This window comes from Aspergillus eucalypticola (assembly GCF_003184535.1).
Source record: "Aspergillus eucalypticola CBS 122712 chromosome Unknown BO83scaffold_3, whole genome shotgun sequence".
Classification (NCBI taxonomy): domain Eukaryota; kingdom Fungi; phylum Ascomycota; class Eurotiomycetes; order Eurotiales; family Aspergillaceae; genus Aspergillus; species Aspergillus eucalypticola.
The window spans coordinates 1077182-1103841 of record NW_020290277.1 but is presented as its reverse complement, the minus strand read 5'-3'; the positions used below and the strand labels follow the sequence as shown (position 1 = coordinate 1103841).

Here is a 26660-nt window from a genome sequence, read left to right as displayed (position 1 = left end):
TGTGGTGTTACTCGTATCTATCGGTGGAAAATACTTTATCAATGACGGGTAATCGAGCACTCCGCCTATATTGGATTGGTTGTAGCCGTATAGGAGAAATGCAGGGGCAACTATAAGACATATACGGGCTCTAGCTAACGATGAGCCAGTGAGACTTGCGAAAGTCATACTGACGAAGTATTGGTGGTAGACACGATGGGTGCAATATATATTTCGATGAAATAGTGCACATGAACGGATAGCCTCTGAATAGGAGATCCAGCGAGTCTCTCGATAGAAGAGAACAATCAAATAAAAGGATCCAGACACAGTTCTTGAAATAACACAGCGTATAGTACCTCATATACTCCAATTACAGTCAACAAAGACACGTACTGTCAAGCATTATGCGGAATTAGACCTACGAAGCTCAGAAACTTGGCTATACCCTGCAAAATTACCCCAGATTGCTCCATAAACATGCAGTCAGAATATACAAAGTACTACATAGCACATACTATCAGCATCGGATTTTGTGTGGATGAGCCTAAACGTTTTGCCATGGCACCGAAATCTGAACCATGGGTGGAGGAGGATTAGCCGTAACCTACTCCAACGGCAAATGCCCTGCTCGGGACAGACAACCTTCATGGTTAATCTTTTCTTGAAAGGCGAAATTTAAGATATATAAACATAATACGTTAATTCCGAACAAAGCCATAAAACATGAGGCTCGGACAGAAAGCGGCGTGGACTCTCTTCCCTCGCAGCACCATCAGAACCATGTCGTCGGCTAAACCCCGCATTCTCTTCTTCAATCCCGTGAGGCACGCAGTGCCGTTCTACGAGAAGCTCCAGGAGCATGCTCGCACAGAGGTCGTGACAAGTAAAAGTCGGGAGGAATTCTTTAAAGATGTCACAGAAAAATATAAAGACATCTTTGCCATTTATCGGACATCCGCTAGCGGTGCAGTAAGTAATACCTTCACCCATCGTACCGTCTTCTGGTCTCCGTAAATTAATATGGTACTTAAGGTAGCCGGCAAGTTCGATGCCGAACTAATCAACCACCTCCCATCAAGCTGCAAATACATCTTCCACAACGGCGCAGGTACATGAGCCGTGTAAGACCCAAAAAGTGGCCCACTAACAAACAACTACAGGCTACGACCCCATCGACACCGAAGCCTGCGCCAAACGAGGCATCATCGTCACCAACGCCCCGGACCCAGTCACAGATGCAACCGCTGACCTAGCTATCCTCCTACTCCTGGGTGCTCTGCGAAACCTTAACCCGGCACTTCGCTCCCTTCACGCTGGGGCCTTCAAAAAAGGCGTAGGCTTCGGCCACGACCCCCAAGGAAAGACGCTAGGTATCCTCGGTATGGGCCGAATCGGTCGTGCTATCAAACAGCGCTGCGAACCTTTCGGCATCAAGACTGTCTATCATAACCGTCGTCCTTTGTCTGCTGATCTGTCTGCTGGGGCCGAGTATGTCTCGTTTGAGAAGCTGCTCACTGGGAGTGATATCATCAGTATTAACGTGCCCTTGAATGCGAATACGAAGCATTTGATTGGCGCAGCGGAGATCGCGAAGATGAAGCGCGGCGTTGTTATTATCAATACTGCTCGTGGTGCTATTGTCGATGAGGCTGCTATGGCTGATGGCCTGGAGAGTGGGCATATTGGTGCTGTTGGCTTGGATGTGTATGAGAGGGAGCCGGAGATCAATGAAAGGCTCGTGAAGAATGAACGTGCGCTTTTGGTGCCGCATATTGGGACGCATACGTATGAAACTTTGGCGAAGATGGAGCAGTGGGCGATGGAGAATGCGAGACGGGCGATTGTGGGTGAGGTGTTGTTGTCCCCAGTTCCGGAGCATTGGGGGTTGGTGAGCGGGAATGTTTAAACCTGTCCCTACTTTGATTTGGTAGTCAAATGATACTGTGAGTATGTGTTTGCATTGCGAGGAATAGACAATTTATTTGTTGACTGTGTAGTATGCAATATCGATTACGATGAAGACGTTTACCTGAATGTATGACATGATTCCTCTGGAGGTGCTTTCATTTTGCTTTCAAACATAGAACATGGCTCAAGCACAAATCATTCAATCATTGCATTACGTCCAAATCTAGTGGTACTGGTTGAATCGCACATTGTTAATTCTGCCAGCATTACTCCCAATTTGGAAACCGAAGTTTTCCCCCGAGAAAACAACACTATTGTTGTAGGTATTCGTAGACTGAATGACCTTCACAACAGTATCACTCAGAAGATCATCCTGCCCAGCAGCAACATCCTTCAACAGCGGCAGACCATCCTCGACCTTCTTCAACTGCGAGACCTCATCCTCGCAAATCTTGCGCTGCTCATCCTTCACTGCTGGGAACAATTCGATCAAGTTGTCGACCAAACTATTGGTGTCTTCGATCAATCGCGAGAAATCCTTCATCTGGTAAATAACCAGAGCATCATCCGGGTTAGACACTGAGTTACCCTGTCGACCCTTGGCGAGTAAGTCCATCTGCTGGTGGAGTGAGGCAGAGGTACCGTCCAGATGCGTATCAGGATCCATGGTGAGAGCCGTAGGATTCTTCTTCTTGAAGCGGCCCGAAAGCTTATCCGCGTCCGCAATGAGCTCTAGGATTTCGTTCAGGAGATCTTGCACCTTCGGAATATCCTCAGGTGCGAGCTTGATTCCACTAGCAGAACCCATGTCGTCCAAGTTGGCTAATCCAACGGACTTCCCCCATCGAGTGAGACGCAGCTTGATTACATCAACTTTCAGCAGACTCGTCTGGAATTCCTTGCCGAAGCTATCACCGATCTGAAGCGATCCAAAGAATCCCACGGCTTGGTTGAGCAGCTTGGACTGCTCGGATAATTGGGCCATCATCTCCCGCTGCGTGTCTGTCATGTCGTCTTGTTTGGATGCGATTTCCTGGTTCTGCTGGCGGATGGCATCTGTGTTTGATTGGATCGCCGCAGTTCTTTCGTCGATAAGGTTGGCATTCGACACGAGGAACTCGAGGTTACCGTTCATCCTTTCAACGACTGTGTTCATCACCTCAACGGTTTTCAGTGTCGACAACCCAACGGCTTGATTCATCTCGTTGATGGCCGTCTCTAATTCCTCGCTTGCGGCGGCTAGTTCACCATCGCTCCCCTTTAGGAGGCCATCGAACCATTTTCCAGTGTAGGGTAAGTTTACGTACTAAACCGCATATAAGACAATAACTTACTGAATCGTTTTTCCTTAGTATATCTCTGCGCAATAGCGCAAATCCTAAGTATACTGGAGAAAACGCGGCTCACGCATCTCTGAAAGGGAGGCAATTCCGGCATCTTCTGATCGATAATCGACAAACGATCGAAGAATCGATGGGTAAATTCAAAAAATCCCATGATAGTGTCATAGTCGGCCGACACTGTGGAAAAGGACTCCATCACCTGCCCAAATGCCGAGAAAATCAAACTAGCTGGCATAGCTGGGGGGAAAATCTTTCTAAGTAAGTATCGTGACCAAGTCAACCTTCTTGTCAGATGTAGATTTGCCTTACCGATGCAGCATTGCCGACATTTTGTATGGTGTTGACGATTCCCTGAATCAACCACATATTGTTCTTGAACGCCGTCCTCATCTTGCCTACTTTGGATTTGTCCGAACGAAAATTGCTAAACTTGTTCGACAGGCCCTCCGTTCCAGCCATCACCTCATCCATGCTTTTGAACTGGCCCAGGCAAAGACTTTTGCCCGTCGCTTTCTCGTATTCTGCGATAGCATCTTGCCAGAGCTGAGCGATGGATGAGCTCTCGCCGTTCGAGGCCATGTTTGGCGCGTGACAGCTATTGAATGGAAATAAACAACAAGGCTATGTATGAAGGCCCCGAAGCTACTCGTACGCCTCCAAGGATGAACATCAAGATAAGAAAGAAAACCCCACGCTCAGATCTCATAACCTCCCATGCATGGAAACCCTACTAATAGTCAATGCCCGGTCGGTCGTGCACCTGCGCTCCCCCTCATTTCCACTGGTCCTACGTTGCGGACTCATTTGTTCACTCAATCGACAGCATCGAGTTGATCGCAATGTGTTCTTTCCCCACTGACATGCCAGCTGAAAGTGCGGGTGGAGGACTGGAAAAATCACACGCTAAACTACCCAACTAGCAGGAAGTGAAACGACACGCGTCGTGCCGACTTTGCCGAACCACTTTCAGCTCTCCTCAACAATGTGGCCCGCCTATTCATCTACCCGAGGACCCGGGAGGGACTGTCGATCGTTGGTTGTTGTTGAGATCGAGCACGGCATCCTCTCACTCATGATCCGACGGCGGCTTTTCCCGTTTCGGGGGCTTCGTTTTGATATCTATTCATGCTAGTCCATAGCGCATTCGACACGTCACGTTTTGTTTTCGAGCGGATACTGATTGACAGTCTACCCCGCTCTTAGTGGGGGCAATGGTCTGCTTAGTGGCTGCTTAGCTTCGATCTGAGCAATCGTGTCTGAATAGTGACTCGTCTCGCCCTGACGACGGGCTACATGTAACGGATGATTTTTGTAGAGACGCCCAGCCATGAAAATACAGTGGGCAATAGTGGCCATCAGGTAATATCTAGAGTTAGCTTCATTTCCCTTCACCGTAAGTATGCTTCAAATCCCTAAATCATGAAGTAAAAGCATGTTATTCAGAGCTTATTGAATAATTGATACTCATGCATTGTATCTTAACCTCACTAATCACTTTTTCTTAATGGCGTCCATTGCCCGCTGTAGTGATTTCCTTGAGCAGCAGCAGGCGAAAGGGACAAGACACCACTACTCCGTACAACGACTACTAAATGGCGACTATGACGCCTTCCTACAGAAACAAGTCTATGTCTCCGATCACATACTTCTGCACCATCAGCAGTGTACCGGTAGAACACAGCACCAAATTAAGAGTAACATAGATTCAATCTACCGCTCTGCAGATACTGACAGACAGCCAGCCACCACAAACCTCCGCGGCACCAGACACAACATTAGCTCCGCGCTGATCCTGCAGGTCTATAATTTCTTTTTTTCATTCAGCTTTGAACTCCTCAAATTAAAGTTCGTCACGAACCCCCCATCGGCTCCTCCGACAAGTAATTGAGTTTGAACTGGGGCGGGAAAAGTTTTCCGAAACTTGCTCTCATCCTATGGTTTCTTTTTGTATTGAAGAGGCTAAGGCAGGTTGTGCATTGATGCAAGTTGCCTACTTGCGCCAGGCGAGTCGTCATGTAGATCGGTATTTCGTTTCTGCACACCGCTACAGACTGGAATTTAAGCCGACCTCGCTCGGCACGAGGTGGCAGGGGGTCTTTCCATGGACTTTTGATAGTAGTTGGCAATTGACGTGTAGGCGTGCGTGGGCACTACGGTTTTAGGGTGGCAGGTATGGGGTGATTCGGAAGGTTTTACTGGACGATAAGTCCTCTTTTGCGTACGCTATGGCCGTTAAGCTGTTTCGAAAGTATTACATTGGAATAGGGAAATATAGAGAAGACAGTCGTATTTCTTCGTCCCGAGCACGGACTACCAAGTAGAAGTCTATTTACCCTTCTGATTGATAGTAAACCCGTTGACGTTTCCAGCGTTTTGTCCCAGCTGCCAACCATTGTTGGTAGACCGGTCGAACGTAGACTTTGAGATATTGTTCACAGCGCCCTTCTCTTCCGGCTCCGGGATGCTTCCCAACCAAGTCTTCAGGGGAGTGAAAATCTTCTTGAACTCCTTGTCATTCTCATCCTTGAAGCAACTCATTCCATGATGGTTGTATCCGATGCGGAGACTCTGCTTCTGGGTATCCGGCAACGCAGCGACGGTCGATTCGACGACCTTGAATTCCTCGTCATTGACCTTCGTAGGTGCACCCTCGAAGAAGATCTTCAACTTCAGCGAAGCGTTCTGCCTCAAATCTTCAAATTCATTCCCAGATTCGAAAAGGTTCTGCGACTTGGCCACCAACTCATCAGGCCCAGGAACATCCTGCTGGGCCAGGCGGAAAAATTTGCCTGCTTCGCTAATGTTCGCAGACGTATAGTATGGGGTCCCAAGGAGCATAAGACCTAAGGCGCTTTCCACAACTTGCTTCTTGTCCTCGTCGTTGGCTGCTCGGTTGAGGGCCTGCCATAGAAACAGAGGTGTTAGTAATCTGATTCAGGGATGTTCAACGTGGTGACGGGTCAATGTACGTACGTGCTTACAGACTAGGCCACCAAGAGAATGGGCGATGAAAATGATGGGTCGCTGAGCCTGGAATGCTGTTAGCCCACCATGGACACCAAGAACAGGTGAAGGAAAGGAAACAGATGACGGACCGCCTCGCCAGAACGCATGCCCACAAGATCATCGCACAGTTCGTTGGCAATCTCACTCAAATAATCTTCCGTATTCCAGATCTTTTCCACAGTTATATCTTCAGACTCGTATGCCAAAATGCGGGCGTTGTTGACCAGCTTAGGCAGAAGGGTTGCCGGCCAGTAAACACCATCTTCACTGGTCCAGGACTTCTGGTCCGTCTGCAAGCCGTGGACAAAAACAATGCTATACAGGGTTTGATTAGTCAAGTAGTTCAAAGTGTGCGAGCGAATACGCCGGCTGTCCTACTCAACTCTCGCCTCCGGGAAGTCCTTGATGGCTTTGATAGTCATGGTCGATATGATGAGATGCGTTCTCCGTAATATGAAATAGGAGGATGTTTGTCGGTATTCATGCTTTGTGGGACTGTGTGGTTTAAATAACTTCGTTCTCAGTGGATCCTCAAGAATCGCAGAGAAGAGGGGAGAGGAGGGCAGTGCACAGCGGCGAAGATAGACCGAAACAGCCAGGGATGCGTCTAGGCAGTTACGCTCATATCCGAGAAAAGGTGCCAATGTGTTAGGCCATGTCTCCAGACACGGTTGAAATTCTCCACTAGAGCCAATCAGTATATGCTCACCTCCAAGGAGCCAGTTCTAGTTCTGCAGGGAAACTCTCTATGACCCCCACCAACAACTATCTACTACGTATATGGCTGGTCCAGCTCCAGGAGTAGGGGATCAACATAGCATACTACCTCTCATTCGTGAGTCTCCCCGTCGTTGCCTCTATGCCGAGCACACAGGATGTTTTCGCAGAGACCTTTCCCATTCCTACGGTCTTTCCTTATACAGAAGGGTATGGCAGGAGCGAAAGGTGGTGTGGCAGTAGTGCCTCCACGGAGAACAAGAGAACTTACACACATACGCACACGCAGCCTTACATGAATTGCCTTCATATCTCGATGACAGACCTCTCATCTTCGTTATGCAGCACGTAAAACCTTAAGCCATTGACCAACTGGAGGAAAGGACCTGATCTCTCAACTGCACTCCACCCTTTGCTCCCGGCTGCACAAACAGCTACATTGTCTCAACCATGAGGCTGTGATGTCTAATCTTCTCAATGGCCTCAATATTTGCAACTTGGGTAGGCAAGTAAGGGTCTGATTCGGCAATGTGTTGTAGTAATGGCTTTACCGTATGGAACAAGCACAAATCAGAGTAGCCTGATACCGCTATTTTAGTGTCTGATGATTGTTATGCAGTATATGGCTGCGCAATCGAGACACTAGGTCGGTGCCATAAATCACGGTACACACATCAAAACATGAACGTAAGATCACATCAGAACATGCAGGTGTGACCAGAATTTGGAGTACTCCATAGAAGATCTGGTGGTCAGCGCAGAACCGAATGGCCACGACCGGCAGCAAGAGGTACAGTGCGAGCTCCACTGACCTGCGCTTTGACTGCCATATACAGACCAGCCATCGATAGTTGAGTGATCCGTTCTACGCGCTAGAGACGGCTGGGTATCTGTGTTCCTGGCGGTGCCTGGGCTCAGCTGAACGGTGGAGTCGGAGCTGTAGAAGTGGACCCACATGTCCTCAATGGACATTGAGAGCTGAAAGTTGGATCTTCTCTCTCACTTTCTCGGCAGTGGGAGAGAATAATAGCCCGCTCAGAGAATATCGCCTCCATTCTACTATAGGATCCAGTCCTCCTACATTGACAACTCCATTCAACATTGCCTATCCTCTAGTGCATCCCGTCAGCCACCAGCGCAATGAGATTCCCAGGCTCAAAGACAGAGGTGAGTCAAGATTATCTACCACATCATGAAAAAAAACAGTGGATATTGGGTTAACATGAGAGAAGCCGGAGCCAACAACCACGGCGACGGCTGATTTTGCCCATTCGGTGAACAATGGAATTCAGATGGGTCAGAACTTTGGAAATGTGGAGACTTCAATCTATAGTGATGCCATCCAAGGCATCAATATTGCCGCAGGTGCCTCTGTGTATATGGGTAGGGGAACACGTGTAAACCTTCCGGAGAATGAGTGGATGGTTGCTAACCATATCTTGACATGTAGGCGAGCAAAGAACCGTGGAAGATAAACTCCTTGACGCCCTCATTGGCCGAGATCCAGAAAACAGAAAGGACCTCCATGATGCTGAGCCTGGAACTTGCGAATGGCTCTTAGACAGTGCACCATTTCGAGAGTGGATTGAAGAAAACCCCTCTGAATCTGGCCCGCTATATGTTGAAGGCATCCCAGGTAGCGGAAAAAGTGTGCTGCTCAAGTTCCTCGCAAAAGAGGTGGACAGACAGCAGCGTATTGGGTCTCCGGTTTCAACCCCCGTGGATAAGCCGCTGCCCTCACTGGGGCCTGCCGGAAAGACGAGGGCAGCTGCTTGCTTCTGTGACGACAGAAATGAACACCGGCGGACCCCTGTCTGGATTTTGAGGACATTGATGTACCGGCTGTTCAATCAGAATCGGGGCCTGGTAAAACATTTGCAAAAACATATCCAAAAGGTTGAGGACTTGGATGTCACGGGATCTGACCCGGCTGAATTCCAGTCACAGGACGTCTTACGCAAAATTCTCCAAGAATTGATTCCAGATCCAGAGGTAGAAGTTATCTACTTTATCGTCGATGGGTTGGATCAATGTGGACGGTACCAGAGCGATGTTGTTTTTATGATTAAGGAGCTCTCTCAAAGCATCAACGATGAAGCCATAAAGCAGGGAGAGCAGTTCAGTTTGCGTTTCATTATCTCCGATCGAGGAAGTAGCATCGTTCGCAATATACTGCGTCCCAAATATATTGTCGACATGTCCACAGACAACCAACCGGATATCGAACAAGTCACCGACAATTCTGTCAAGCGCATTAAGGAGTACCGTGGGTTTTCTGAATCTATCTTGATCTTTACGACCAGTTTGTTGAAGAAAAACTCCAAAGGCATGTTCATGTGGCTATCACTTATCCTCGGTGATCTGCGCACTTGGGACGGGGTTTGGTCAGAGAGGATGATTGAAGACAAGCTTCACAGCATCCCTTCAGATGTGGCAGCCTTTTACAAGAACATGTTAGAGACGCAACCGTTAGACAGCAGACCAAAGTTACAAACACTCTTGATGTGGGTCTACCTCGCCGGTCGGCCCCTGGCCTTGCAGGAGCTGGACGTCGTTCTTCAACTGCAGGAGAAGGGGAAGTCTGCTGGAGCTGGAAGCGCAGAAGATGATGTTGATCAACTGCGGCGCGATATTGAAAGCAAGTGGAGTGCTTTATTAGAGGTTCACGACGGTTTCGTCCACCTAAGTCACCAGTCTGTCAAGGACTTTCTGTCAGGTGTATTCAGTGTGGAAGGTAAAAAGGAATACCCGAAATATGGATTGACGCCGGTAGAGGCGCACCGAAGAATAGCATCCACTTGCATTGCTTATCTTCAGATTGAGAATGTCCACCGGCGTGAAGTACCCAAGCCTCCATTCGATGAGAGTGGAATTATCGACGAGTTTCAGCTTAAAGAAGTCAGAAATAAGTACCTGGAAGGATTTCCCCTTCTGCAGTACGCTGTCGTATTCGTGGGTCATCATCTACATGAGAGCAATATCCACGAGGAGACAGACGTGGAGGGCATGAAACAATTCTTCGCTATTAACTCAGTGGCGTTGGCCAGCTGGTCTTCAGCATACGATCTCCTGAAGAGATATACTTCAGGGAAATGTAAGTCCCTCTTCGTCAAACGTAGTGCAGTACCAGTGTCCATACTTACATGTTCCTCCACAGATTCCGGACACAGCAGCAGCACGAGCCATCTATTCGTTGCAGCACGACTGGACCTCCCTTGGTTAGCTGAACGCTCACCAATAATGGCCACTTACACCTCCCTGCCATCACACGTTTGGGCCCCAGATTTATCTGGTTGGAGCGCTATCCACATAGCAGCTGACTCAGAATCAGTGGAAATGGTAAAATGGCTCCTGAAGAAGGGCGCGTTTGTGAGTGTTACGACTCTCGGGCTTCCTCATCCTGGTCGAACAGCCTTGCACCTTGCCGCCTCCAAGCGGTCCGAGAATGGTCCTAAAATGGTCCGCTCGCTGCTCGAGGCAGGAGCGAGCCCTGCTACTGCGACAAAACAGGGAGGAAACACTCCGCTGCACTATGCCATTGATAGCCGCTCAGTCGAAACCGTGACGGCACTGCTCGAAGGTGGGGCTGATCCGAATGTCGCAAGTAGCTCTGGAGCGACTCCCCTACACAAGTGTGCGGCTATTCCTGGGTTGGAAGACATCGCCAAGATTCTTCTTGACCATGGCGCAGATCCCAACAAAAAAGCAAGCATTGGGGCCGTCTCAGCGGCCCGTGGACTGTCAAACCTCAAGAATACCAGAGATCTGTGGCAGTCCTATTATACCGTCAATTCCGGGCAAACTGCACTACACATTGCCATTCAGGCAAAGAATACGGAGCAGACAGTGAAGACCCTTCTGGAGCATGGGGCAGACTCTAACTCGCGGGATAGTGCGGGTCGGAGTCCACTCCATATCGCAGTGGTCAAGATGCAGCCCGAAGCCATGACCAAGATGTTGATCGAGAACGGCTCTGATCCAAACGCACGGGATTCCAATGGAAAAACGCCCCTCTCCATGCTGCTGACAACCATTGCACTTCAGGTGGAACAGCAGCCGGAGATGTTCAAGACCATCCAGGCTTCAAGAGAGCGAATGATAGAGACATTGCTGTCTGCGGGGGCTGATCCAAATGCCGAGGCTAAAGACAAACAAACCCCAATCACACTTGCTGAACAGGCCAAGCTACAGTGGGCTATTGATATGTTGAGTCGGAACCATCAAAATGGACATGATAATGCGAATGAAGAGGAAGAAACACCTGCGTCGCCAAAAGAAGCCGAGAAGCCCGATCAGCCCGAGCAAGCTGCCGAAGCCCCAAAAGGATTACTCGGACGCCAGGCCTCACGGTGGCTACCGAAGAAGAAATAGTCAAGGTTCTGGAAGCGTCTATTTTTGGGTAATGGAAGGTGAGATAATTTTATAATGTGAGGAAAGCTGTGCTGTCTACAGCAGCAGGTTGCCAACTACTAGTAACACTTGAGCATCAGGATATAGTCAAACATATTGACAATGAAATTAGGCTTCCATGTATTACGTATTTCCAGTATGTCATCCTAAGATTAACCGCCGGGTAGCAAGAGAAGGCCATTACTGAGGAGCTTTGTGAAAGGCGTCGGAAAACCATGAAGGCCCAAGGACATGGTTAATCTCTGGATGTTGATGTGGTTTCTCAGTACCGGTAGAAAACATTTGAAACATCCCGCATTGTAGTCCAAGCTCAGGTCATGAAGTAATCCTATGGGGTTGAGATTGAAGAACAATCAGCGAGACATGCCGTGTCGAGTTCCCCAGGCCAGCCGGCTATACTTGGTCCGTGCGGGTGAATGTTCATCCACCGAGCGCGCAGCATGTTTGCAGGAGGTGTACCACGGGGAGAATCACCAGTAATAAGAACAGAAGATCGTCTAGTCAATTGCTAACGCATGATCTCGGTTATTATATCAAATCAATAAATCTGCCTTTCTGATCCAAATACATCGACCGCACAAATCATCAACATGGTGAAGATTGCACTTCTTGGCGCCGCAGGCCAGATAGGCACGCCCCTCAGTCTTCTATGCAAAACAGTATGACCAACAAAAAATTTACATAAATGAACATGTTACAGAATAAGCTGGCTGACTCTCTACAGAGTGATTTATTTGATGAGATTGCCTTGTACGATATTGTTCATGTACCGGGCATTGCTACGGACTTGATGCACATCGACACCAAAGCCAAGGTTACTGGCTACCTTCCGGCTGATGATGGACTGAAAAAAGCCCTTACCGGCGCTGATATCATCGTTGTAACTGCTGGTATTGCGCGAAAGCCGGGAATGACTAGAGATGGTGAGTGACGAGTACGATTTACACTTGTATATATTTCACCAGTTACTGACCGGTGCCCGCGTCTAGATTTATTCAAGGTGAGACAACAACTACCCAACAGAACCGTAATATATATTTGCGATGTTCTCATCTGAATAACCATCATCTAACTAATATCAGACAAATGCTCACATCATCCGCTCCATCTTCACCGAAGTCGCAGCAACATGCCCCAAGGCATTCTGCTGCATTGTCACCAACCCCGTCAACTCCACCGTCCCCGTTGCCGCTGAGACCCTCAAAAGAGCAGGTGTCTTCGACCCGACTCGTCTCTTTGGCGTCACTACCCTAGACGTCGTACGGGCTTCTACCTTCGCCGCACATGCCAAAAACACCGACCCCAAAGCCTACAAAGTCCCTGTCATCGGCGGCCACAGCGGAGCTACCATATTGCCGCTATATAGTCAGGCTCAGCCCCCGGTCAAACTTGATGAGGAGACTTTGGCGGCTGTCATTAACCGTATGTTTCCCACAATACAAGTATTTCTTACCTTCGGGAAGCAGATGCTAATGGCAAGTAAATAAAGGTGTGCAATTCGGGGGTGACGAGATCGTGAAGAGTAAGCAGGGCGCGGGAAGTGCTACTACATGCATGGCGTATGCAGGATTCCGCTTCATCAAGGCTATTTTGGCAGCCATGGGTGGAGAAACTGTTACCGAGGAAGCTTATGTATATCTTCCAGGCGTTCCTGGTGGTGAGCAGATTGCGGCTAAGCTTGGGGTGGATTATTTTGCTGTTAAGGTTGAGATCGGAAAGACAGGCGCTTCGAACGCGTTGTCATTTGGTGAGATTTCTGAGAATGAGAGGAAGCTTCTGGGAGTTGCTATCGAGGGGTTAAAGAAGGATATTGCTACAGGGTTGGCTTTGGAGTAGGAGTAGCTTTGCGTCTCAAGGGTCTACTTGATAGTAACCTATGGGGTGTATGTATTTCGGGTCGCTTTCGTAGAGCTGGATACAGTGCTTTGGAACCTTGGATTATGCTCCACCTCATTAACTGCTCTTCAGCGTAAAAAGATGGCATTGTTATGACAAGTGATGACGCATACATAGGTTCACTCACTATATGCAAGCAATAGATGATAATGAGAAACTGTAGAAAATTTGCCAAAATAGGCACAGATCTTGAGATTGAACCGGTGGTGAAATAGAGCGCAATCCAGGAAGACCTTCAAGGAGGTGGCCACATGCCATCGACATGTTCCGGCTTTCTGGGTATCGGGTATTCCTCAACAACCTTACCACCTTCCCACCTGGCACTAACATCGAGCTTCTGATTCAACGCAAAGAACGTGTCCCAATTCTTGCAGGTATGGTATGTATTGAAGTTCGGGTACGGGATGTCCAAGCCTTGCACCCAGTTATATGTCACCAGGGAGAGGTCATCGTTGCACATTAGGGTCTGACGAAGTATATCAACGCAGTGGTCTGGGAACTCTGTTAGCTCTATGTTGTGCTCCGGAGCTCGAAACCGAAAAAGATAAATCGTAAGTCCCACCTAAGTGAAAAAAGATACGCTCATCTGTTTGATTTCACGAAATGCTCATCTTTGTCTTTGTAGTAGTCCATGTGGATACCTTTTCGCAGGAGATCCTAAGAAAAAAAGCGACATGATCAGCTATATAGCTCAACACGCCCATAGTCACAATACTCACAACACAGTGTAGTTGGTGAAGAACGTCAAAGGCTGCCATATACTCTTGGTCAGGGTCAGCGCTTTCGATTCGTACTGCAACATCGGGATGATTGTTCAATGCTGTGAGCTGCTGGCGACTGATGCCCATTGCACCTCCTACCAATGGCTGTTAGGAAATTGACAATGAAAGATTGTCTGGATTCTAACTTGTCAAGTCATGCCATTTGGCATCTACCTCCGGTCCCACACCCGCGTATTCTGAATGGGCGCTATAGAATTGTCGTTTCTCGTAAACGATTCCACTTTCAAAGCCTGGCACTGTACAGGACCTGTCAAACTCTGCGTAGAGAAGTTGAAGCAAAGGATATACCTACACCAGTAATCTGTAGGCTTCTGAATGAAGCCTTCTTTGCGGGAATGGGGCGTGGTTATCCAGAGGTTGAAAACAAGCATTACAGTGTTCAACATCAGCAGGACGACACAGAACAATCCGAATAGCAAGTGCTTTCGGCTCATAGGTGGACTGGAATGGACCCTATGGTCCTCAAACGGCTTGCTAAGAAGCACTCGTCTGGCTTCGTCTTTGTCAAGACTGCTGCTCCCGCGGCAGTCACTGCCATCGTCAACTGGACAATATGCGGCATCCTTCATTTCTGGATCTCCAATTGTTTACAGAACGGCCTCGGAATGCCTCTGAGGAAGAATGGCTCGAGTGGCTCGCAATACCCTTGACTCGGGCTATGCTTTCGGTCATATAAACCCTCCCAGTAGCCCAACCTCGCGAGGGATGATGTCTTGATTGGATAAAGTGGTATTTGTCAGTTTCCATTAGGTCACCAGAAAAATGCGTGGCGTCACATCGATGATCTTTGCGCATTTTCTGGAGTGTAAGCGCTATCAACATATAATATCAATTTATAGTCGCAGATCACAACGCAGATCGTGAATAGAGGGTTCAAGAGCGCTACGGCGCACATAATAGGTGCTGATGCTAGCATGGTACCGAATTTGGTTTCGAACTGAGTCCGCGAGGCTACCTCTTTTACAAATTCTAGAGACTGATCATCAGTTGCCTTTCTGGCTTACCTGTACTCTATTCTAGTTGCAAGTATACTACTACATCTGATCACTGTTGTGTGGCACATGTTCGTGCTGATGGTTGAGCTGTCACACACTGTATCCGCATCCAGGACAAAGCAATATAGGAGACTATAACAACTGTTTTCTTCACCGACGGGTGTTAGGAACCACATGGAAAAAGTAATATAAAAACTTACAATGACTGTCTCTTCACCCGCAGTTTATGGAAACAACAGAAAAAAGCAATCCAGGAGACAATGATGACTGTTTCATTCACCGAGGGGCCTTGCAATTCGTAAAAGGACTTTACAGACGTAGTAACAGCAGGGGTCGAAGCAGAGTTTCAATATGGTAATGGCTACTCGATCTTCACTGTCATTCAATGCGTGCTTTTCCGATATGAAGAGAACATGTAGTATCTCACACCAGAAAAAAGCATAAAAGGCACCGAATCTTAGTCAGATATGGTACAATGCATAATAACTAGTTAACTAGCGCAATCCGTCAGCATCCGGCATCCGCTCAATTTCCTTCCTGAGATCAATATTGTATGGAGCTCCACCAGCTGCCTCACAATACACATGATATCGGAACATATCTATCCATTTATCTGATCGTATAGATGCAATATATCATTTTCAGTGAAACGGTCAGTGCGTTGACACATGACAGTAAATAAAGTCTACGCACGGACATGATGGAGACAAGCATTGTTCTCAGACAATTCAAAAGAAAAAGCATATTCAAAGTGGTGAGGGGGCGTAAATGCCTCATAGAAATGGTCCACGATGTGAGACCAGACTACCCTATATAATGTAGGCCCAGACCTGGAATTCGGAGAGCAATCAGGATATCTCAAGAACAACAACAAGCCTCACAAGCACAATATCAATCATCAAGCACACTACCACCACCAATAAGAAAAAGTTGAACAAAATGCGTTCTTTTATCTGGCTGAGTGCACTTATCGGGCTTGCCATCGCGGCACCCGGAGCGTCCATACTGGAGGAGAACGACAAGCGGGAATGGCTTGATGGCTACGGCCGTGGCGGTGGAGACGGCTACGGCGGTGGTGATGGTTACGGACTGGTAAGTAGCAATTCAGCTCACGAAAGCAAGCAATTACTTAAATATTACCAGGCAAAGCGAGAGTGGATGGACGGCTATGGTCGTGGTGGTGGTGATGGATATGGTGGAGGCGATGGTTACGGTCTAGTAAGTGGCGATCCAGTTCGCGGAAAGGAAGGAATACTGAAGTTATATCAGGCTAAGCGGGAATGGCTCGACGGTTACGGCCGTGGCGGTGGTGATGGATATGGTGGAGGCGATGGCTACGGCAGAGTGAGTGACTCCCACATTGTGAACGGGGAAAGGGTACTGACATTATACCAGGCTAAGCGAGAGTGGCTTGACGGCTACGGTCGTGGCGGCGGCGGCGATGGATATGGTCGTGGTGGTGACGGATACGGTCGTGGAGGTGGCTATTGAAAGGTAATGGCCCTACCCTCTGGAGCAGTGAACATGCTAATGAATCTGTATAGGCGTAGCTATAGCGCGTTGGCAGGCGACAAAGTCTGCAGGACGCTGTACCTGATGTACGCTTTACTGTGCGGTTCATTTACCAAAGCCGGACTCTTTCACCACACACGCTTTTGACGGATGTATCCTGTTGCCAGGTGCAGCATTCAACATGCAAGGTACTGTATCCGTGCCACTTCCGATAAGGCTTTGCCTTTTCTTGTCACTTATTCTTGAGCCTTGGTGCTTAAATAAACACAAGTCAAAACATTTTTGATCCATAGCGAGCAAGTACTTGTAAAAAGGCTCCTCCATGTTCCATGGTAGTGTGCATCTTTAGTAATGCATTTCTTGAGCACGTAATCGCCATCTACCTCATATAGGATAGGGCCGATCCCGGTTCAATATCTCGGATTATGATATAGTAAAGGGACGGTAGTATAAAGTGATACATTTATAGAAAAGATGATAAAAGGGTAAATCCAAAACTGTTATGTCAAAGAATGACGATATCTTTCCCGTAAGGAAAAGTTCATCTTCAGTAAATGATACTTTTCTGTTTAAGAACTTAAAATATCAGTATCGGACCTGCTTCCCAAGCCAGTAAGTAAAGACCATCACATACATTACCAACTGTTCATCTCGGAAAAGATGTCTCCCCCTCCATGCAATTGCCTCCCAGGTCCTACTAAAGCCATGAGAGAAGCATCTATTCGATCATCCACAATCATGGCCGGCAACAGGGCATGGCTATTTGCATCAGTAGTAAAGCATACCTTGGAAAGCCGCAACCTCTCCTGCTCACGCAGTATGGCCACAAAGTCGTCCAGAATGTTAATAGTTCCGCAGCTCTCTGCCATATGAAGTCCGTCAATGATCCAGCTAATTGATGGCGGTGCATGCACCTAAAGGCCTTCGATTATTTTCAATGCAGTGGAGGCAGATCCTATCATTCCATCAAGAATTTCGAATTGCTCAAGGAGCTTTGGGGCACCGTGGAAGTCTGCGGGGAGCAAACGCGCAAGTTGTATGATTATGGAGTACAAAAGCGCGATGACAGAGGCTTCTTGGTTCGAGACATTCGTGTCCCAATTGTATCTTGGCATAAAGAAGAATGAGATACATGGAATTTGTGCCCTTGTGCTAAGAGCGCACAGCTGCGTGGCTGCCAGGGAAAGATTGGACCTATGATTAAATGACGGGACCCCCTCGAGCCAAACCATTTTCGACCGTGGGCTCCTGATCCAGTTTTGGATCTCACTCAATACTTCCTGTGGAAGCAGAGATGATGGGATACCTTGGAGTGTATTGGAAAACTCTTCTCTACCATCGTCAGTGTACTCCATGAGGGCTGTCGTGGCTTTCTGATTGTCGTAGCGTGTGCACGTCTCATCTGCGTCTTGGGTGGATTGTCAGAAAGGTAGAATAACTAAAATAGATAAATGTAAGAATATTTACCAGAGTCCGACTCAGTGTTCAAGGTCTCAACTCCGGTATATCCGGGGATAGCATTCGATTTTCCTCCCTCGAGGAGTTCCCCGAAAATTGCTTCTGCAATAGCCGAAGAGGCAAAGCGGAGCTTTCCTGCAGTGGGCACAATTGTCAATTAACATCGAAGTCGGTATTCGGAGTATTCGGTTTATACCCCACATCCCGATTCTATCCTTCCCAATGCAGGCAACACAAACTACTACTAGCGCTGTTGGAAAGCCTATGCGGGGTAAGTATGATGACAGTGTATACTATGAGGGCTCATGTACTGCTGTAATGATATATTAACCCACTAACGCCCTTGTTTTCATGTTTACTGACAATGCCATCTCCAACTCGTACTTATACATACATTCACATTCCTATCATTTCGATTAGTCATAAAACCTCATCATGTTTCCACACCCCAGAAGAATTGTAACCGGACATAATTCCGACGGCGCAGCCATCGTTGTGGACGACCGAGAGATTCCTTGCGAGCCAACAGCAATCAATGCCAATTTCGCAGTCCTTTACAAGACGCACCAATTCCCCGAATCTAACGATAAATGGATTGATCCGATCGAAACCCGCACCACGGATCTATCTAACAACAATGGCATAGTACTCCGAGTTGTAGACATTCCACCAAATACGGAAACGGTGAGTGTGGCTACATACAGGATGTTTCACGGGGGCCCAAGAATCGATCGTAAATTGATTATTATCAGATGTTCCATCGAACGGAGTCCCTGGATTTTGGTATCCTGCATAGCGGTGAAATCACCTGGTATGTTAGCATATGCATTCCCCTAGCGTTATAAATGTGATTTCTGGAGGCTAATCCCGCGTTCCAGTTACCTTGATGACGGAGTTCGTGTGGACATGAAAGCTGGTGATGTTTGTGTTCAGCGAGGTACAATCCATGGCTGGACCAATCATTCCGATCAGCCTGCGAGAATATACTTCATACTCACTGGTATGTCGGTCTTCATCAAATGGGAATGATCTCAAACTGACCTCTGTGCTGCAGCCGCTCACCCGGTCACTGTAGGAGGGAAGGTTCTCGGGGCGACAGGTTACTCCAAGCATGAGGTCGCTAGTGGTGGAAGGTCAGACAAGGAATAAAGAAGAGAATTTAATCCAAGTATTGATGTCCCTTCTACTCGATTTGCCCACCTGCTGTATCTATATTAATCGTATTGAAGTTCCACGTCCTTGTCTGATGTAACTTTCTTTCGTAGTGTTGAGTTTGATTAGCGAGCTATTGTAACAGGTACGAATTCGGGGGTATTTAGGTTGTCATTATGAGGCTTCGGTTATCCAACTGCTACTGGAATGAAAGCTACATTGTAAGTAACGTCATTGTTTACTCTTACAGAATGGTGGTATTCGAGATTACCAGACGGTTGTAAGCTATAATATACATTCACCCTGTCACAAATGTGAAAAACACAGGCAACTTCCTCTCATTAACCTAATTATACCCAGCAATATGCCTTGTGTTCTTGTCACTAAAAGGTAGAGTTCATTACAGTACACATTCCATACCAACTTCACTCCCGTCCGAGAAGATATAGCCAACATGTCGGACTAGGCCATATAATTCAATCATAAACCCCCAACTCCGAAATTACCTCTTTTCTATTTTCCGACGTGGGTACAGCCGAAACAACTATAACTTCTCATGCACATGATCATACACGTGTTATGCTCCCTGCTGCAACAGTTCTCCTTGCCGCAGCAAATCTATAATACAGTCATCAATATGCCCAATCTGTTCCATGCCTAGTCCTAGCATAGATCCGTCAAAACTGCTGTCCACAACACAACCGTTAAAACCGTTGATAGTATCTGCGGTTATAAATGGATTGATCGTGATGGGCAGCTGGCTAGTCCCAGCACCGACTTCACGCGATATCTGGGAGATACACCCAGAAATACTCTCTTCTGCCCACACGGGTCCCCGAGAATCTGCATCTTCCAGACCAAGGTCTTCGATATCATCTGCGGCCTGCACAGTAGAACCGTGCTCGCTGATAAGGATGGAATTGTGAGTCAGGATAGAAAGTCGCGCTCTAGAATTAGCTGGTTTAAACTCTCGTAGGGTCTCCAGGGGCATATTCTTCGGCTCGTCTGTCAGCGGGAATGGGGCGCTCGCATGCACCTTGTAAAGGCCACAAGCAAACTTGCCCTGTGGACAATGCGTCAGTATGCGTCACAGGCCGAGAAGTATATAAGAAGGCTTGAGGTCCGAAAGAGCCAATTATCGTACCAAAACATCTGAAAAGGCCCAGTGCTTTCCCAGTATTTGTAACGTCTTCAGGTTGGCCAAAACATTGCGCACGGCGCCCTGCTTCACAATTGGCTGTGAGCACCACAAGAAGGGAGCCTGGATTGCGCAAGCCGAATAGGCAGCATATCCAATAAAGCTCGGCATCCTTCGAGCGTCCCAGTCCAGCTCCAAGGCTGCATGTAGCAGTTTAGATACAGAATTTGCGTGCTCAAAGGCTGTCTGTGCGGACAATTGCTGCGCGTACGCAAAGACACCTTCACAGCGGCTCCAGGAGAACAGTGGCACGATGGACGAGTGCAGGGAACACAGGCATTGATTATAGATCACGTGCAACAAGAGTAACTTCGGCAGATCTTGCAAAGGTACTGCAGCCATCTCCGCGCTATCCATTTGAAACGAAGGGTCCAGCTTTGACCAAGCCTCATGAATGCGACTGTCCAATGTTTGTATCTCGACCAGACGGCTTGCTAGGCTTAGTCCTGTCTGCTTTATGAGGTGGACAACCGACGACCATAGAGACATGGCCCTGACCAGCTCGGCGTAGATGCTCTTCGTGCTTTCCGTATCTTTCAAAGTGATGCTAGATCGAGGACTCCCTAATTGGAATTCGGACTCCCCGCATGGTAGTATAGTATGCAGCATGCCCTCGGTGGGTACTTTTGGGAAGGGACTATCAGCCTGAAACGTACTCTGTAAGTAAGCGGCCCAGAATCGGCGTCGCTGCATCTCAGAGTCCATATGGCTCTTATTCCGCCTCTCTTCATCAGAAGCTCCTAGAACCCAGGTGGTACTCGAGGCACAGCCTGATTGCAAAATTATATTAGTGAGCGAATACAATTGATGTAGAGGCGCACAGAATCGTGCTGGAGACATACTCGACAACATGTTGGCCCGCCGAAATTGACCTACGCTGTACCAGAAGAGAGCAAGGTTGATGAATACAACGACATTTTCTCCATTGGGCGACTCCGCCTCTTGAAAGGCCATCCGACCCGCGGCTTCGGCCCACTCACGGTCAAATTGACTCTCGACTAGGACTGCAGCACCTTTGGAGTCCGTGTAGAACCTGACAAGTAAACGTTAAGAAGGAAGAGGCACCCGAGCAGACCAGGGAATGAAGAGATTGCATACCGAGAGGCCAAGGCGCAGATGCTGAGTAGCACGTCAGTGCGAATTGTGTCCAATTCGATAGCGCGGTTCAGGGAAGGTCTGTGCAAGAGTAGTGAAGCATTGTACAGATGGCTATAATACAGGTCTATCAATACCGGAAGCAAGGTAGTTGGGACACCAAAATAACGCTTTTCGGCTAAGTGAAGGCGCGACACTGAGGGCTGAGAGAAGCCTGATGGTGGCTGTAACTGAAGGCCGGTTCCGCTAGTGGTGACTGCGCTCGGTATTTCTGCGGCTCTTCTAGCCGTCGTCGACGCTGTTGCTCTCCTCGACTGATAGATACAAGCTCGGCCAAGTCGCCTGCACCTCTGGCAAGCGGGCTTCTGGCCACAGCATCGCAGCTGAGCGATCCATTGACGTCAGAAACTTCAGGCCCGCCACCTGAACTATAGGAGCAACAGAAACTCACTTTCTGGCTGCTACAGGCATCGCACGATCGTCTGGGTCTTCCAGCCATCGAGAAAAATGAAGAAGCTCAAGGATTGTTGTTAGTGATTTACGGGAAATGACGAGTGAAAGTCCGAATGTTCGGGAAATGCATCTCAGGTTCGGTAGTAAAGGCGGGGGGCCCGGCAAGGTGGGGGAAGTAGCAAATGATCGACCTTTGCTAAAGTGGGGAAACCGGCGGCTCCGGGGTAAAGAACTTATAGATTCGGCATAGGATATACTTTGCTTTGTACTGTCCGGGTTATGTGAAATTCTGTCTAAATCAGGGTGTGGTGATTCTTCTTAGTAGTGCTGCACCACCTATCAGCGTGCTAGAGCCCTATTTACGTGGTTCCAATCATGCAATAAATAAATATATAATAGGACTGTTGTCTCTTCTTCGAGAACAGTAACCATCGACTGAACGAAAGATAGACACCATGGACGCATTCACCATCGACAATCTCCCCTACGGTGTGATCTCCACCGAAGGAAACCCCAGAAAACGTTGCGCGGTCGCTTACCAGCAGTTCGCCATTGACCTGGATCTCCTTTACCGCCATGACTTCTTCTTGCCCATACCTAATCTAAATGTCAACGTCTTTGCTAACGTGAGGTGTTCGGCACAAGCCTTAATGCAGGGGACCGAAACTAACATTGACCCCAGGACAGTTGGAATGCTTTTGCTGCCCTGCCCGTGGACCTTCGAGCTTCCGTCAGGGCTCGCATACGTTCTGGAATCCTGAATGACGCTGTCAATGAGGCGTTGATTCTACTGTCCAGTGTACAGAACCACCTCCCAATGCATACCCGCAACTTCTCCGACTTTTATTGCTCTTTGGAGCACGCAAAGAATGTATGTTTGTTTTTCCCTATTGACAAGGTACTAGTTTCCTTCCCCTATCGGTGGCTAAAGTTTTTCAGTGCACAGAGGTCATGAACCTGAAGCAGATGGCATCCAACTGGTTCTTCATCCCTTCCGTCTATAACGGTCGCACCTCAAGCCTTGCAGTTTCAGGTACCCCAATAACCCGGCCTTATGGTATGTATGCCGAGCCTCAAACAGGGGCAGTCTCATTCCAGCCCGAGTCGAAGCTCGACTTTGAGTTAGAAATGGGGGTTTGGCTGTCTACTCCACTGCCACGAGGTGAGAGACTCGACATTGCCAAAGCCAGTGAGCATGTTTTTGGTTTCACCCTCCTCAACGATTGGTCATCACGACAGATTCAGGGCTTTGAGATGCCCCCTCTCGGCTGCTTCCATTCCAAGGGCTCCCTTACGTCTATAAGTCCCTGGATTGTGTCAACAGAGGCTCTGGAGCCGTTCAAGTGCATGAGGACGACACAGCAGGATCGTCTGCCGGTACCACATCTGAGGCCTCAGGGGGATGCGGCGCTAACCTACGACATTGAGGTGTCAGCGAAGCTGCTCCGTAAGTAACTATAATGCCACGGCCTTGATGAAACAGCAGTGTGATAACAGGGATTTTTTCGAGCAGGAGATGGCAAGTCGTACACACTCTGCGAGAGCAACCTCAATACTTTGTACTGGACGCCAATCCAGCAGCTTACACACCTGGCCTCTGCCGGAGAGGGATTGTCAACAGGAGATGTCTTTGGAACTGGAACCATATCTAGCAGTGTAAGGCAAAATTCCTCTGGGTCATTCCCACTTTTCTAGCTTGTGCGTTCACTAATTTTGACGACAAAGGCGACCAACTCAGATGGCGAGAAGATCGGTCTCGGCTGCCTTATCGAGCGAAGCCTTCCTCGCACAAGGCTCAAGTCTGCCCCCTCAGATATACAGGACACCTTCCTGAAGGATGGTGATGAGGTTGTTATGGAGGGGTGGTGTCGGGACAAGATGACCGGAAAAGTGATGCTTGGATTTGGCGAGTGCAGAGGGAAAGTATTGCCTGCTGTCTCGGCAGTTTGATGAAGTGAGATCTGTAGTCTGATAGATTTATTTTGGCAACAATTTGTATTGTTCTTTCTCAATGTCTTCTCCCGGTCGGAAGTCTAGATTTAAAGTCCAAACCCTCCAGTAGTACCTCTGAGAGTAAATCCAACTCTGTAGAGGGATCATAAGGTTACGGGATTTCATATTCACTATTAAATTGAATTCCTTCATGGTGCCGTAACGTCATTAGAGCGTATCTGACCACCCGAAACTCCCAGTCCCAAAATGAACTCTACCATCCAACCGCTCAGCTGGAAAGTTTGTGCTGGTTGCACAATAGCAATACGGGCACCCACCGCGTTGTCAATCCACGCAGTCGGTTAGCGGCAAACAGCCGGAGATAAGGGGCTTGTTCAGCGCGAGACCGAATTCCCGAAACACCGAATCGCAGCCAACTGCCAACCGGCAAAATGATCTCATTCGTTCTGGTGAGTATGGCACCACTCTCGGCTCAGGAAACACACCGACAAAAGGGTCCTGGTGATCCTAGCTACTAAATTCAAATATGCATTAAGTATCGGTCGCTCCATGATTGTAACCAGACAAAACTTACCCCAGCACCATCAAAAGTACTACTACTAGCCCAACAACACCAGCCAGCGCTTCAGTATGACGGGTCATACCAGCAATGCACACACGATCGATAGCACGTCCTATCCCTATATCTATGAAAAAAACGTGTCTGTTCCTCTCAGAAACGGCAGCTTTATGCGCTGTAATGTGTACCGGCCGAAGACGGCTGATGCAAAGCACCCGGTCCTTGCCACTTGTGGTCCATATGGAAAGGATGTGCACTATTCCCAGTACGCCCAAAGTGCTGTTGTATCCTTCTTGGCTCAGTGTAGCTAACGGAGAACGTATAGTTTCAACCCTCCCAGCTACGCAGAAGTTAACCCCGACCACAAAACAAACCACTCGGCTTGGGAGACGCCCACTCCGAGCTACTGGACTCAACACGGCTATGTTGTCGTAAGGAGTGACGAGCCCGGAACGGGTCAGTCCCCAGGCTTTCTCGACGCGCTCTCTTCAGCTACGATCGACGCGTTCTATGAATTGATCGAATGGGCCTCTGAGCAGGATTGGAGCAACGGCAAAGTCGGTCTTCTGGGTATCAGCTACTTCGCTACAACCCAATGGCAAGTTGCGGCGCGAAGGCCCAAAGGGTTAGCTGCCATCGTCCCGTGGGAAGGCTTTTCTGACTTCTACCGCGACGCTTGCCGACACGGGGGGATTCTCTCCAATGCAGGTCTGGACACGATATGGGAGAGACAAATCGGTACAAACCAATATGGCCTCGCGGGACGAGCTGCAAGAAACCGAGGCGACGACACCATTGAGGGCTCGTTATCGGCGGACGAGTTAGCCAGAATTCGGGTTACGTTTGTGGATGGGGCGCGAAAGCATCGGTTCCGAGACGGCGAACGCTTCGCCTCTGTGAACTTCAACCTCGAAGACATTCAGGTACCCTTACTCAGTGTTGCCAATTGGGGAGGAATTTTGCTGCACCTTCGCGGCAACGTGCAGGGCTACATCCACGCCGGGTCTGAATTCAAATATCTCCGCTTCATCGTTGGACGACATGACCTTCCCTTCTACTATGCAGAAGAAGTTGAAATTCAACGGAGCTTCTTGGATGCCTTTTTGCACGGCCAAGATCGTGTAGGATGGTCCAAAAAAGGGGCTGTCCCACCAGTCGACTTGGTTCTGCGGAAAGGAAACGTCGGATACAATGATCCCAAGGCTGAACGGCAATTTTTGAGGAGGAAGGAAAACGAGTGGCCAATTGCCAGAACACAGTATACGCCCATGTTTCTTCACCCGGAGGGAGGCCTCTCTTGGAAGAAGACAGATTTGACGACGCTTCGCAAGGTGGAATACCAAGCATTTGGTGATGACCCCGCCTTTGTTTCCTTTTCTTCAACTCCATTTGATTCGGAGAAGGAAATCACCGGGCACATTGTGGTTCGGCTCAATGTCTCTGTGAGTCGCCATCGCTGGCAGTCAACCACACCTTCTGATTTGGATTTGTTCCTGTCTCTCCGCCACATTTCATCGTCTGGCGACGAAGTGTCTTACACAGGGACTACCGGGGAGCCAGCTCCGGTGACGAAAGGCTTCCTGAGGGTAAGTCTACGAAAAGTCAATCCTCAGCACCCGCGCCACCGCCCTTGGCTACCTTATCGTGATTATTCTTCCTCCGACGTTCTTCCAGTTATCCCCAATGAGGTGTACACTGTGGATGTGGAACTATGGCCTACAAACGTTGTGGTGCAGAAGGGGGAGCGCCTCGTCTTAGATATCGGCGCTTCTGAACTGGCTGGTAGCGGTATGTTCAACCACAATGATCCAAGTGACAGGTAAGCCAACGACAGCACGTTCCATGGAATACTTGTGGCAACTATACTGAATAATAATCGAACAGGCCGGAAAGCGTTTTCAAGGGCAACAATCATGTGCACTTCGGACCCAACTACGAGAACTGGATCAGTCTTCCCGTAATTCCGAACAGCAATTGATCCAGAGTACCTGTGTTAGATTTATAAATTCTAGTCGTTACAGTGACATTGCAGATAGTTTTGCTCTCAGTGGTCTATTCTTCAGCAAACCTTCTCATGTTGTGATCCCTTGCATGACTGAATTCAGTTGATCCAAGTCGATCTGCTCAGTCCCATGCCAACCACAACCTAAATTACTAGTTGTCTGACATGAGGATAGGGGTCGGTATAAAAGCACTGCAGAGGAAGGTGCAGCATGAAGAGATGGATATCCTGAGTGGGAT

The 26660-nt window shown here is 48.4% G+C and overlaps 10 protein-coding genes across 10 annotated transcripts; 6 read left to right on the top strand and 4 right to left on the bottom strand.

Annotated features, from left to right (window-relative positions):
* Positions 1–762: 762 nt before the first annotated feature.
* On the top strand, positions 763–1888 carry BO83DRAFT_395725 (D-mandelate dehydrogenase-like dehydrogenase; the record flags this gene model as incomplete). Its single annotated transcript, XM_025533095.1, has 3 exons — positions 763–951; positions 1015–1090; positions 1143–1888. 3 exons carry the CDS (start codon positions 763–765, stop codon positions 1886–1888), a joined length of 1011 nt encoding a protein of 336 aa, XP_025392317.1.
* A 225-nt stretch (positions 1889–2113) lies between these two features.
* On the bottom strand, positions 2114–3812 carry BO83DRAFT_353631 (uncharacterized protein; the record flags this gene model as incomplete). The annotated part of the gene is made up of 3 exons (XM_025529058.1): positions 2114–3143; positions 3194–3483; positions 3543–3812. The coding sequence occupies 3 exons, from the start codon at positions 3810–3812 to the stop codon at positions 2114–2116; spliced, it is 1590 nt and encodes a 529-aa protein (XP_025392316.1).
* Positions 3813–5558: 1746 nt separating this feature from the next.
* BO83DRAFT_385249 (esterase/lipase family protein) lies at positions 5559–6661 on the bottom strand (the record flags this gene model as incomplete). The annotated part of the gene is made up of 4 exons (XM_025532612.1): positions 5559–6134; positions 6207–6263; positions 6329–6554; positions 6618–6661. The coding sequence occupies 4 exons, from the start codon at positions 6659–6661 to the stop codon at positions 5559–5561; spliced, it is 903 nt and encodes a 300-aa protein (XP_025392315.1).
* A 5295-nt stretch (positions 6662–11956) lies between these two features.
* BO83DRAFT_423465 (malate dehydrogenase) lies at positions 11957–13202 on the top strand (the record flags this gene model as incomplete). The annotated part of the gene is made up of 5 exons (XM_025535098.1): positions 11957–12025; positions 12091–12289; positions 12356–12366; positions 12449–12788; positions 12856–13202. 5 exons carry the CDS (start codon positions 11957–11959, stop codon positions 13200–13202), a joined length of 966 nt encoding a protein of 321 aa, XP_025392314.1.
* Positions 13203–13497: 295 nt separating this feature from the next.
* Positions 13498–14613, bottom strand: BO83DRAFT_423464 (oxidase ustYa family protein; the record flags this gene model as incomplete). Its single annotated transcript, XM_025535097.1, has 5 exons — positions 13498–13754; positions 13904–13919; positions 13982–14118; positions 14170–14280; positions 14337–14613. The coding sequence occupies 5 exons, from the start codon at positions 14611–14613 to the stop codon at positions 13498–13500; spliced, it is 798 nt and encodes a 265-aa protein (XP_025392313.1).
* Positions 14614–15904: 1291 nt separating this feature from the next.
* On the top strand, positions 15905–16530 carry BO83DRAFT_434277 (uncharacterized protein; the record flags this gene model as incomplete). The annotated part of the gene is made up of 4 exons (XM_025535777.1): positions 15905–16131; positions 16183–16257; positions 16309–16383; positions 16435–16530. The coding sequence occupies exons 1-4, from the start codon at positions 15979–15981 to the stop codon at positions 16528–16530; spliced, it is 399 nt and encodes a 132-aa protein (XP_025392312.1). The 5' UTR covers positions 15905–15978.
* Positions 16531–18444: 1914 nt separating this feature from the next.
* On the top strand, positions 18445–19243 carry BO83DRAFT_454568 (cupin domain-containing protein; the record flags this gene model as incomplete). The annotated part of the gene is made up of 4 exons (XM_025536979.1): positions 18445–18693; positions 18762–18820; positions 18888–19009; positions 19064–19243. The coding sequence occupies 4 exons, from the start codon at positions 18445–18447 to the stop codon at positions 19156–19158; spliced, it is 525 nt and encodes a 174-aa protein (XP_025392311.1). The 3' UTR covers positions 19159–19243.
* A 291-nt stretch (positions 19244–19534) lies between these two features.
* BO83DRAFT_434276 (uncharacterized protein) lies at positions 19535–22015 on the bottom strand. Its single transcript, XM_025535776.1, has 5 exons — positions 21906–22015; positions 21458–21837; positions 21202–21392; positions 20306–21129; positions 19535–20224 (listed from the first exon to the last, which is right to left on the bottom strand). Exons 1-5 carry the CDS (start codon positions 21951–21953, stop codon positions 19739–19741), a joined length of 1929 nt encoding a protein of 642 aa, XP_025392310.1. The 5' UTR covers positions 21954–22015; the 3' UTR covers positions 19535–19738.
* Positions 22016–22362: 347 nt separating this feature from the next.
* Positions 22363–23857, top strand: BO83DRAFT_395721 (uncharacterized protein; the record flags this gene model as incomplete). The annotated part of the gene is made up of 5 exons (XM_025533094.1): positions 22363–22533; positions 22590–22778; positions 22847–23354; positions 23421–23563; positions 23633–23857. The coding sequence occupies 5 exons, from the start codon at positions 22363–22365 to the stop codon at positions 23855–23857; spliced, it is 1236 nt and encodes a 411-aa protein (XP_025392309.1).
* Positions 23858–24355: 498 nt separating this feature from the next.
* On the top strand, positions 24356–26367 carry BO83DRAFT_133995 (CocE/NonD family hydrolase). Its single transcript, XM_025526121.1, has 2 exons — positions 24356–24684; positions 24745–26367. The coding sequence occupies exons 1-2, from the start codon at positions 24491–24493 to the stop codon at positions 26240–26242; spliced, it is 1692 nt and encodes a 563-aa protein (XP_025392308.1). The 5' UTR covers positions 24356–24490; the 3' UTR covers positions 26243–26367.
* Positions 26368–26660: the final 293 nt, after the last annotated feature.